The sequence below is a fragment of the Vigna umbellata genome, chromosome 11 (assembly GCF_029865625.1).
Source record: "Vigna umbellata cultivar VRB3 chromosome 11, Vumbellata_1.0, whole genome shotgun sequence".
Classification (NCBI taxonomy): Eukaryota; Viridiplantae; Streptophyta; class Magnoliopsida; order Fabales; family Fabaceae; genus Vigna; species Vigna umbellata.
Window position 1 is genome coordinate 30,324,877 of NC_142175.1, and position 12,644 is coordinate 30,337,520.

Genomic DNA, 12,644 nt, shown 5'->3' on the forward strand with positions numbered 1-12,644 from the left:
TCAATTTCAAATAATCATGTTTATTTTATTTTTTTTCATCCATTTAAACTATATATCTAACTTTTTTTCATTTTGGGTACCATCAAGAAATTATTTAGTCAATCAAATATAAAATAAAAACACCTAACTAGAACGAAACTGAAATTACTTATTTTTTTACTATGTCTGAACTAAAATCTTAAGAAAAAGATAGAGACAAATGGAACAAAATTATAATCTGTCCTAAAACTACACTTACAGACACAATATTTTAGGCTGTAAAGTTGGGCCTAAAGATGAAGAAGCCCAAAAAAGAAGGCCCATTTACTGATAAGCCTGGTGGTTGGAGCTGTCGCCACTGTTGGTGGTGGCCGTAGTGACAAACAGAGGGAGAGATGTCGAGATTGCGAAGACTGATACAAGCTTCGGTTGATGCTACCAAGAGAGGTTCTTTTTCTTCTCAATCTTTAATTTGTTCTCTTTCATTCAAAATATTTTCTCTCTCTAACTCTTTTTCTGCATTGGAACAAAAGCTTTATCCGGTAATCTTGATGATTTGATGCCACCACCGGAGAGACCCATCTTCAGCTTCAATTCCAAGAAAGAGTTAAGCAAGTGGCATTTGTATTCTGATTCCGAATTTGGAGGTGGGGTGCCTCGTTTCGTGCCACTACTCAATTGATTATTGTGAAGTTTGCATTTTTTTTTATTCTTTCATCGTTTCAGTTTTTGGGGTTTTAAATGTTTTTGTTACCCAGGTTTGTCCTCTGCGTCTCTGCAGATAACTGAGTCGGAGAATGGAGTAACTTCTGGAATCTTCTCCGGGAACCTCTCTCTGGATGTCTCTGAGGGCTCTAAATGGAAAATTACTCGGGGTGGCTTCTGTGGAATGCGCTCTAAAAAGGTTAATTTCTTCAAAAACAACCATATTGGATTCTGTTAATGTGATTATTGGTGCTGATTTTTTTTTTCTGTACCAAAAAAATTAATTAGAATGCACTTGCAAAGTAACTTGTAAAGGGTTTTTGGCAACCATTATATCGTCGAGATTGTCATCTTTGAAGTGTAATAAGATTGTTCAGTTTTATACTATTTTAAAAATCGTATCCAAAGAGTATTTCTGATCAGTTGATTGTGGAAGAATCTTTACGCTGACAGTGTGTGGAAGAGAAATTCTATATTAAATGTTATTCTTACACAAGTCTTTGTGTCTGCAGTTTGATGGTTTTATTGATTTGGATTCATATGATACCATTGCGATGAAACTTAAAGGAGATGGAAGATGTTATATATCTACTGTGAGTGCACTTTTTCGTTGCCATTTATATTATGCAAGGAAATCTAGAGGTTGAGGGGCTTAAAAATTTCATTTCTCGGGTGATGTTATGAGTATTCTACCTTTGGTGATTTTTGTGCAGATCTACACGGAGAATTGGGTCAATTCACCTGGACAGATGGAAGATAACTCATGGCAAGCTTTTGTTTATGTGCCTGAAGGCAACTGGTACATTACAAAGGTAAGTTCTATTTGCTTCTCACTGCTTACAACATACTTATGATTGACCAGGTTTTCATTGTGTTGTTAAAGCCTTCGCTTTTGTAGGACGTCTGCTCAGATAACTTATCTTTGAGTGATGTGTATTCTGTTGCTTACAAGTTATGACCATTTTTCCTTCTATACATTATTTTACTAGTTGTGCCAAATTAAGTGGCGAAAATTATAGGTTTCTCTTTGGGAAAATAAGGACTTGAACTACTCAAATCAGATGCAACGAAAGATTTTGCACATCAGCACATTACCTTTGTAGCGTTCCATCTACTTCCTTAGAAGCCTTACTACTACAATGTTTATAAAAGGTCTAGGTGTAATTAGGAATACAATTCCTGGAATCAAAGCATAACAGTACACTAATTATTTTGCTTTGATTATAAATCTCTAGAGCATTAACACTGGATCATGGAATTTATAAGTTCGAAAGCTTCTTATATATTACTGGAGGCTGCCAAGGAAGTGTAAACACTTCAAAACAATAGTTGTTTGTGTCATAACTGCATCAGACTCGTGTAAATGTTGGAGAGTTCACAGGATTTCAACTTTTAACTAACACAAGTTATTTTTTCTTTTCTATTCTTTTTTAACTCAATACCAATAAAGATGTTAATATCACAATAATTAAATAAAGTATGGATTTTTTATTCATGTGTGATTTTCAAAATTTTCTATACAATTTTCTAGTGGTACCATATTTGTAGTTTTCAGGAAGGAACTTTTTTGCATAAGAAATGTTGATTGTTTCTATAGATCTTATGCTTAACATTATAATTTCTGTGCTGCTCATTTTTGGAACAACTCATGTCTTCAACTGTCATGGTTGCTATTCATATAAGTATCAAATATCAACATTGTTATTTGTTAGTGAGCAAAATAGGTCTTGTTGTGCACCGATCTTATTTTTGAAGTTGGGTGGACAATATGTCAACATATAATAGAATTTTGCTAGGTTTTGTACATGGTTAAGCTCTGTCTATGGCTTCATAATCAAGTCTCATGCCCCGATAAAGGAGGGTTGTGTAGATCCTCTGCATCCCACATAATTTGTCAATATACTAAACACGGATCACTCATGCTCTTTATCCAAGTGCAATGACATCGTGTAATCTACTTAGTGGGCATTGCCTATTGACATAAGAGTTTCTTTGTGTTGTTTGTACCTGGTTGATTTTCTAAATCAACACAAGTGATGGGTATCACATGCATGTTACATTCATTGATTGCCAGATTCCTCTAGCTCGGTATTTACCTACTTGGAGAGGGAATGTTATAGATGCAGATTTGGAAATGAATCCATCGCGTATTTTGGGCATGTCTTTGTCTGTCAATGCTGAGGGTGGTGTCCCAGGTGCTAGATCTGGACCAGGTGATTTCAGAGTTGATCTTGATTGGATCAAAGCCTTGAGGACAGAATGAAGTGAATAGTTTACACATAAAAATCAAGAATTTTCCTCTTCTTCTAGAGTGCCCTTTTTTGTAATAACAATGTATCATTTGATGGCTCCTAATGGAAAAATATATTTGGTAGTTATTAAAGTACCGATACAAAGACTGTATTATTGAGTGCTATAGTAGATCCAATAATGTAAGCACTTTCGAAGAACAAAATTCATTGTTTTCATCATGTTCACAGCAGAAGAATCAAGACTTATTGTCACCTTGACAATACTGCTGACATAATTGGATTGTCGGTCATCAATTAACTGTGGTGAATGAATTTGATAGAAATGTGCAATGCTACTAACCTAGTCATAGGGGGCAAATATCATTATCAGTTAGTCTTGTACCCATACACAAATTAAAGCTGATTCCTGCAATTATAATCTTCTCATGCTATAGAATATTAGTAGATTACTATAGTTTTCCCAACTAAATGATGCCTTCTGCTAAGAAAGGGTTACTAAATGTGAAATGCTGGCAATCTATATCCTAGGTTGTTGAAAATCAATTATCCCGCTTTTCAATCGAAAAGCAAATTTCAGCTGTTTATTAATTCAAAATCATTTCACTATTTTAAGTTATGCATAACTTTAAAACAAATTGGCCAAGTCTCAATTTTAATTTTGTGTTTTGTAATAAATTTAAGCTAAAAATAGATAATTGAGAATGTTTAGAAGAGAGGGATGTATTCGTGACATATTGCTTCGAATCAAACTTAATTGATTTATTTATCAATAACATGAATGGAACTGGATTATTTATTTTTTTCAAACGAAATCTCATTTTTTTAATTCCGCGGATGAAAGAATATGTTAAGTGGTCAACTTGGTATTTCAACAGAGATCAGTCGTTAGTAAAGATAATAGATCTTTTTGGACTAATGTCAAGATAAAGAAAATATCATAGTTTTATTTTGATTTATTATGGAATCTATAATTGGGCCAGAAGACTTCTATATTCCTTTTGAAGTATATGCCACTACCCACTCCTCGTTATCTTGACGAAACTTTAAGTTGAACAGTTGATAAACCAGTGGGATATAGATATCTTTTATGACTTTTCTGCTGCTTTTTTTCAGCAGAAGATATCTTATCTCATCAGTGCTATCAGTCATAATGACTGAAGATCCTAATAAGATAAACTTAGAAATTACAAGGTTGATACTGTTTGATCTTATTATGTTAAATGTACTCTTTGGATATAAATATTTTTAGTATACCTCACTTAACTTATTCACTTAATTATGTATATGAATGGATTAGAATGAATATCTTTCATGTAAGTACTTTCTGGTATTAGTTTTCTATGACAGGGCAGTGCCTGTGTAAATCGTTTTTGGTTGAATTGTAACTAGAACAAGAATACACATAGACGATCCACTTGAATTGGCTAGTTGTAGGGGGTTTAGATGCTTTGCATGCAGTCATGTATTCAAATATAGTTCTATCATAATACCAATAACACATGCATAGATTTCATCTCAATAAAAATTTGGCCCAATGCATGAAGGAAGAACTAATCTTGAATCTTTGAGGAGAGAAGTGCTGAAGTTTAGTGTTTGATCTTGACATGAAGAAGGATACCTGTGAAAAAAGAAAGAATAGTCAATACTGATGTGCCACTAACTTTTATACAAAATATAAGTTTTACTAATTTAATCCTTAAATTATAAATATTTATTTGTAAAAGTTCAAACAATAATAAGAAATGTTTGGTGTTTTGTATGTAATAAACCTTAATGTATATTAATAAAGTAATAAACAATTTCAAATTAATGTGTGATTTTATAGATAAACTTACTATATGACACTTTTCTTAATGCAGTGATGAATTTTCAAATAAAGTTATTCAGTGATGCAACAATATCTGCAACTTAGGATCAACCCTTCTCTCTTTGTACATAAGAGCAAAACTAGGAGCAAGTTGTGTTTAGCTTTGGACTTTGCAATTGAAAGGGACTTGGTGAATTGATTCTTATAATAATAAAATGTCCTTCTGTGTCACGGTAAAGCCACTTGACAGTTAATTACTATTCTTGCTGCAACAACTTGCTATATTCTGTCTTGTTCTCTTTTTTCCTTTTTTTGCATTATTGTTACTAAAATTGGAGTGTGATTAGAATCTATGGGGCCACATAAGTAACTAAACAAAAAGGGATGCATTTTGGCTGCATTGAACTGGAAATTGATGTCTCTCAATGTGCAAGTTGTGAAAACAAGTTGCAAATTGCCATAAGAAGTCAATGCCATGAGCCTTGTTTGTTGAGTATTTGGTCAAGTTTACCCAGCTGAAATAAAATAGTTTTTAAAAAGTATAGAACAAAATAGAGTGCCCCCACAAACTTTTTGGTGATTAAGACGATGAGATGGGAATTTTTTTGAACTTGTGGTTGCATTCCAACAACACAACCAAAGAAAGGATATGGTTTTCCTTTTCCTATGTCCTATTTTAGAAAAATATATATATATTAAATTGATGGATCTTCTTCTTTATATTTTATTGAACATTTTTTATCTTTACTTAATGAGAATTAAATTCATATTTAAATTTTTCAACATGAATGAACAGTTTAGTCTATAAAAAATGGTATTTTTATTCTAATATTAGTGTTTAAAGTTAAGAAAAACTAAATTAGGTTTCCAAAATTTATAAATATATTATTGAAATAAATGAAATTCACTTCTTTTTCCATTTTGTTTCTAAACATGTTATTATCACTCTAGTTCTAAAAGTTTGGACTAAAATGAAGATGAACAAAATGGTACTTTTAGGAAGTTCATAGGAAACCCTAGAAAAAGCCTAGGGACTCGCCTATTTTTCTTAGCTTGATGAACTAATATGACGGTGAGATAAAGCTTTAGAACTTAATGTCTTTTTCTTTAATAAAATATAAATTGTTAGTGCATTACCTTACAACTTATATAAGAGTTAAGAAAATAAATAAATTTACATTAAGAAAAAATAAACTTACATATTCTTATTAATAAGGGGTTGAGCCAATAATCTTGACTGAAATGATCGCCAAATACGCTCTGTTTTCATAAAGAATCATGTGGACAGAAATGTTTGTTGCCCACTTCAATCTTAATGCTATATTTTTTTTTTCAAATAGAAAATTCTGGTTTAGTCTACAAAGTGGTTTCATCTATGTACAATAACTTTCTGAAAATAATAATAATTGAATTGTATTTGATCTTAATACATTGAAATTGAAAAAAAAAAGTTTGTGATATGATGTGTACGGGCAAATACATCGCTTTTCCAAAAATTCTCAGAATCCTAACATTACAATCAATTCACTAGTTCGAGATAAGTGGATGCACTTTCATTTTAATATTTTTATTTAAACTTGAGATTAACACTAGAAAAATAATTAAACTTACATCTTTTTAAAAGTAAAAGTAAATAAAAACAAATTTAACTAAATTCATCTTATATAGTATGATTATTTAATCACTTTAAATTTGGACAGTTTAACTAGAGAATCCGTAAAGATGATTATGTTAAATCTAAATATTATTATAAAATTTATAAATATAAGATGAAAGTACTATGATAAGTTAGTTATATTTAATATAAAGTTATTATTATATTGTTGAATTTTTATTGACTTTGACATTAAATACTGCTAGTAACTCTTCAATTTTGATCAATATAGTAAATGTAAAATAAAAAGAAGAACTTTAACATAAGTTTAGAATTAGAAAAGAATTTATTTTTTTATTATTCATAGAATTAATAGAAGAAAAAAACATCCAAATACTAACAAAGAACAACAACAATGACACCCAATTAAAACCAGTCTAATCAAACTCAAACAACAGTGACATAATGGGGAATTTAGATATAAAAATAAAAGATTAACTAGTGATAAAAATGGTAAAAAAAAAAGGGTTATATATAGGTGGTAGAGTCTTGAAGCAAGCTAAGGCCAGGATTAGTCCACGATCTTCACATATGAACCTTTTCCTTCTACTTGCAAGACAATGTCTCCTATCACCTTTAAGTGCATGCTTGTGATGAAGAATTGAAGATGGTCGTATCTTGTACAGAATCATACATAGTGTGGTATTGTGTCACGTTCTGGCACGTGATTTCGAGGAACTTCTACTCCTACATGGCCATAGGGACCACCACCACCAAGAGACATATATATACACACACATATTTATATATATACACATATCAAAGGACTATTTGTCTTTGTCACTGCCATAACTCTTGTGGTTCAACACTTTCTGGGCCCACGGGATCATACATCATGTCTACTTCATTACATCACATGAGATGAAAGAATAGTTCCAAAACTTCAAAATATCACTCTTCTGGTTTGCTGCAAGAAATTATCTGATAAACTTACCAAAATGTATCTGTCAAAGTCTGTGTTTGAGCAATTCTTTTTACCGTAAAAATATTAAAATGGCATAATTTTCTTTTTTCAAAATCATTGAAATGGACAGTTTAAGAAAAAATTACAAATGGGCTAGTCGTGTTAAATATGATTTCATTTGTGAAGAAATCGTGTAAGGTGATACAACTTTAGTATATATTATTAAGCAGAAGTAATGTAAAGAATTATCACTTTGGGTGTAGGTTTTTCATACTTTATTTCAAGTCAGTTAAAGGTATTTTTAAATGTTTTCAGTTAAAGTTTTTTCGTTCCAAAATCGTTTGAGTGTACTCAAACAAAAATACTCTGATGTTCAAAGTAAGTGGTTAATTCGAGCGGAGGAGATTATAATAAAAATTTAAATTCGTAAAATTTTAATCATGATTTATTATCTAGTAAACAATTTTTACTAGTAATCTTGATTAGAAATAATTTTTAAAGATTTTTACTGTTAGAGGCAGTCCATTTGATCTGTTTGTCCGCATGATTGATTAATAAGTAATACTTATCTTGATTGGATAGTATGTGTCAGTGATAACGATCTACTAGAACCGATCGGAACTCGGTCAAAGGACCATTCACAACGGCTTAGAATGTGTAGAAATATTATATAACTTTTGTTCAATTTCAAAAATTTTGTTACTTTAACATTATTTAAATTTATAAAATTATATTGAAATCGTGACAGATTTGGAACATGGTGGGTTAGTTAAATAAACAGCATAAGTTTTGGTGAGAAAATTACACAGAAGAGGTAGTATTCTGTTCTTTTCACCTTGCATGCAAACATACAATGAATGCTGACGACATGCCATGATGTCCCAACTTTGGGTGCTTATTGGCCTCATCTTCCAAAGTTCCATAGTGTCACTTTATTTTTCTTTTTGTCAAAATTGAAATAGTATATTTCTGGATCGTGACCATTAAGGATCTGAACGTGGGAGACAATGCAAGAGTGAAACTATTCTTGATTTATAGTGTGAAGTTGATCTTTAAAATTATAGGTTCATAATAACATAGGTCTGTAATCAAAGTATCTATATTTTGCACAAACATAACCTGTTTTCGAAAAGTGAGTTCAGTTCTTAACCTTTTTCTCTTTCTGTGCTATAAGACAGTGACAATGCAATCAATTCTCCAAGCTGTTAAACAGCTTGATAAACCAGTGGGACCCACAATTAGATCCAACTTTCTTCTCTCTTTCCTCTTAAAACTCACAAACTCATTAAGAAAAGGACTTTCACATCCACAGAAAAAAAAAACACTTTCACATTCACAGAGAAAGAACCTTCTGGACACACTCTCCCATGAAATATCTAAGCTACCACAGAATCTCAGCCTTACGTTATTACCACCCTCAATCCTCATACATAGTCCAAACCAACTACCTTGCTTTTTATCAATTATTTGTTTATTTTTATCCATTTTATTAAAGAAAAGTTTTCATTTTTATACATCTTTCTAAAAAAAGTTGAATAATATATATATTACACACACACACGATCAAAGTTGTTGAATTTTGAAGATTTTTCTACAAAGAATAGGCGAAACTAGATATTACTAAAAGGGGATTTTATCATACTTTAAAATTTTCTTTAAAGAGTAAGAAAATCAAAAAAAAAAAAAAAAAACTATATAAGGTGCAAGGCAGGGTTAGAGGTTCTGGAGTGTTCATGAGATCCTCTTTTGCTCTTCACCTTTCACTCCACGGAATCAAAAGCAAGTGCTGAGTTCCGTGTTCCTATTCACAAAAACATGTAGAGCACCAAACCCAACTTGCCATCAAAGTTTAATAATATATTTTATATATATTATACCATTTGCTTGACAGTAGTATTAATATTGCTGTTGTGGTGTGATTTTGGTGTCTCTTTTTTAATGTTATGGTTGTACGGAGTTCGTGTGTTAGTTCAATTCGTCGACAAGAAACCTTGGTTTGATAATTGATTGGTTCTGTGGAGAGTTTTCCTTTGGTGTGGTTGGTTTGTAGGAAGTTTGGTTTGTTGGTGGCGGTGGGAATAGCAATGGCTAATGAAGGAAACAAAAGCAATGACTTCTATACGATCTTGGGGTTGAACAAGGAGTGCACTGAATTGGAGCTAAAGAAGGCATATAAGAAACTTGCAAAGGTTTGAATTGAACCCAAATGGTTCTTTTTCTGTTCTTCTTTCTCTTCTCTGAACCATGTTTCTTAAATATTAGCCGTTGTGAATGATGTTTTGTTTTTTTTATGGGATAGAAGTGGCACCCGGATCGTTGTGCTGCATCTGGGAATTCAGAGTTAGTGGAACAAGCTAAGAAGAAATTCCAGGAAATTGGGGAAGCCTATTCTGGTAATGCCCTTTAGATGTTTCCACGATTGAACATTGACCCATGATTGACTTGTTCATTTTCTCCTAAAAATTAAAGAAAAGTTTGAATTTTGCTCTTGTTTGAAATCTCATTCCTGTGCTGTTTATTTGGTGTAAATGGTGTTTTTCCTCTGTGACAGTTTTATCTGACGCCAACAAAAGGCTAATGTACGACGTTGGTGTCTACGATAGTGATGACGACGAAAACGTAAGTCATTCACCTCATCTCATGCCATCTTCTACAGTAACCATGCCCTGAGGTCCGCTCATCCCTATGTTTTATTGCCTCGAATAGAAGCAATTTCAGTTTGACCCTCTTTTTCTCGAAGTAACCAATTTGGTTCTATCTTTTTGCAATTTTGTTATTTTATGTGTTTAAGGGTAAATCTTGTTTTTCCATGCATTTATATTTTTTCAGTGGGGGTTCTAAATTGAAATAAGGAAGGAGAGCAAATAGTGTAGATTTGTGATTCAATCATCGTATACCGTTGAATTGTTAAGGTTGTTTTAACTTTTACAGAAATAGTATAGAAGTGACGTATTTTTTTATTAATTTGTATACTGTTCTGTTTTTCTAATCAGCATAAGTGAATGAAGATAATATGCATGAGATTTGAAGGGTCTGATTTTCACTCAACGGTGATGATTAGATTGTGTGAATGCATGAGTGTTATTGTTGTCCTGCAGTCTTGTCACGTTTCTGTTTTTTGCACCGTCCATGTTTTTATTTTCCTGTTAAAAGGGGCATCTTCTCGGGGAGTAATAAGAATCCGATAAGTCCTACAAAAACTTGGCTGTACTCATTGGGATTGTCACAAACAAAGGCACAAGCTTTGTTACAAGTCAATTTGTGTGTCACAGATCACATGGGCATGTTGCTTATAGAATTCAGTGAGAGGGGAATAATTCATCGAATCGAGTTTGGTTTTGGTGGAGGGGACTGAATCTTGTTCGTGATCCCATAATTTTGTTGATCTGATCAAACAATTAATTTCTTTTTTGCAGGGCATGGGGGACTTTTTGGACGAAATGTTAACAATGATGAGTCAGACCAAATCAAATGTGAGTCATCATCTACTTGGTGGGGTGTTGGGTCAGAAAGCTATGCAGTTTCAATGTTGTTTGTTTTATATGTACTTTTGGTTTGGTGGATAAAGCTAGACATACACATAGTGTTTGTTTTTGTCAAATACTATGTAGTTTATAGTTTTTCTATTGTCATGAATGGACCAATCCATTGTCACCAAGCCACCTTTTTCTTTTCCTTTTTGGACTGGCGACCTAACCAAATGCTATTGAAATCAGAAGGCTATTATTGAAGTTTCTTGTTGGACCTAAAAAACTTAATAATGAAGTTTCTTGCAGCATGCCAAAACAGCAAGTAGTTGAAGGCCAGTTAGCCAACACGCCTTTTATCATTCTTGGCTAAATTAGAATCATCAAAGTTTTCAATAACGTGTTTTCCATACATGTAAAACTAAATTAACTCTTGTTGTATATTTTAAACTGTGACTATCGGTCTGAGAACTCCATTGAGTTTTTGCTAGTTTTGAAAGAATGATCCTTGGTATGATAATCTAGTAGAAGTTTGAAAAAATTGAAAGCATCTAAAGGTTGGTGCTAGAAGCGTATTTGAGCATAGACTATTGATGAATTTATATGTGAAATAACAGGAAAATGGAGAGGAGAGCTTTGAGGAGTTGCAGCAGTTGTTTGAAGACATGTTTCAAGCTGATATTGGATTGGATGGAAGCCCCTCTCTTTCTTCTGCCGATTGCTCTAATTCATCTGCTTACATGACTTACAGTGAAAGTTCTAGTTCAAATAAACGCAATTCCACTGAGATGAAATTTGGGAAGGCAGAGGACTCCTCTGTCTTTGACACCAGTTACCAGAATTTCTGTTTTGGGGTTAGTATATACTGCATTTTGCTTATATTTCATTTGATACATCATATATCATCAATGGCATACACATGAAAAATGAAGTGTTAGACTCAAAGTATATGGAAATTAAACTCAACAAGAATCTGCATTATCTGTTTGGAGTATTGGTTAAGGGAAAAGATAGTTTATTCAAGCTGAATCTTTCATCGAGTCTTTTAATCAGAGGTGTCTTTTATGTTGTTCGTGTCCACAAGGTCGGTCATGTAAACTATCATTACCAATGAGTGAGGATACAAAACAATGAAGTATGTGAGGTATGTGAAGATGGTAAGTGATTCCCTTTAGTCTTCTGCTTAATTTATCTCAGATTTTTGGCTGGTATTTGTGAAAGTTCCAATTCATGTGCATCATACATTACATGGCATAATATCTCTCATGCATTATTATGAGACTTAATTGAGTTTGTATTTTCTTGAACATGGTGTGAAGACAGGTGAACCTACTCCAAGATATAGAGGAAGAAAAGGAGAGAATTCCAGAAGGAGGAGGTAGAAATGGCAGAAAGCAAAAAATATCCTATGAACATGATGTTTAATCTGATGATAGCTACCAATGAAGTTGTAGAATTCAAAATTTATGAGAGAAAAGGATTAAGGAAGAGCATAGTTTATACAGAATTAGTTCAAGTACTAGGCCATTGTGACTTCCTGCCATGCCATGCAAAGAGCATGGTAGTGGAATCTTCAATCTCTTGCAAGTGTTTGATTTTCAGATATTTAGTTCAAAAGTGCAGTAATAACCATTGTTGATGCTCACTTTGATCTGAAAGGAATATTCTTCTTGTGTAGCCTAAAGTAGACAGGGAAAAGAAAGGATAAGGAGAGTAACACTAACACAACAGAAACTTATTCACTGTGATATTTGACCAATTGTCCAATTCACAAATGTGGAATGCAACATTCTGCCTTAAAAGATATTTTCATCACATCACGAAAACATGTGGAACTAATGAAAGGATGAATTCAAGGAAAGAACAATGGCAGGTG

General features: G+C 32.6%; 2 protein-coding genes across 6 annotated transcripts; both read left to right on the top strand.

Moving 5' to 3' along the window:
- Positions 1-267: 267 nt before the first annotated feature.
- Positions 268-3,230, top strand: LOC148191505 (putative complex I intermediate-associated protein 30). Its single transcript, XM_088101560.1, has 6 exons — positions 268-426; positions 513-626; positions 738-883; positions 1,197-1,277; positions 1,398-1,496; positions 2,759-3,230. Exons 1-6 carry the CDS (start codon positions 375-377, stop codon positions 2,945-2,947), a joined length of 681 nt encoding a protein of 226 aa, XP_087957686.1. The 5' UTR covers positions 268-374; the 3' UTR covers positions 2,948-3,230.
- Positions 3,231-9,004: 5,774 nt separating this feature from the next.
- On the top strand, positions 9,005-12,413 carry LOC124832561 (uncharacterized). Of its 5 annotated transcripts, none has more exons than XM_047306795.2 (7): positions 9,005-9,490; positions 9,601-9,694; positions 9,853-9,920; positions 10,718-10,774; positions 11,386-11,622; positions 11,853-11,925; positions 12,092-12,413. In XM_047306795.2, exons 1-6 carry the CDS (start codon positions 9,386-9,388, stop codon positions 11,880-11,882), a joined length of 591 nt encoding a protein of 196 aa, XP_047162751.2. In that variant the 5' UTR covers positions 9,005-9,385; the 3' UTR covers positions 11,883-11,925; positions 12,092-12,413. The 5 variants fall into 5 exon arrangements, with proteins under 5 accessions (XP_047162751.2, XP_047162752.2, XP_047162746.2 ...); XM_047306796.2 differs by having other exon boundaries at positions 11,853-11,912; XM_047306793.2 differs by having other exon boundaries at positions 9,006-9,490; positions 12,088-12,413.
- Positions 12,414-12,644: the final 231 nt, after the last annotated feature.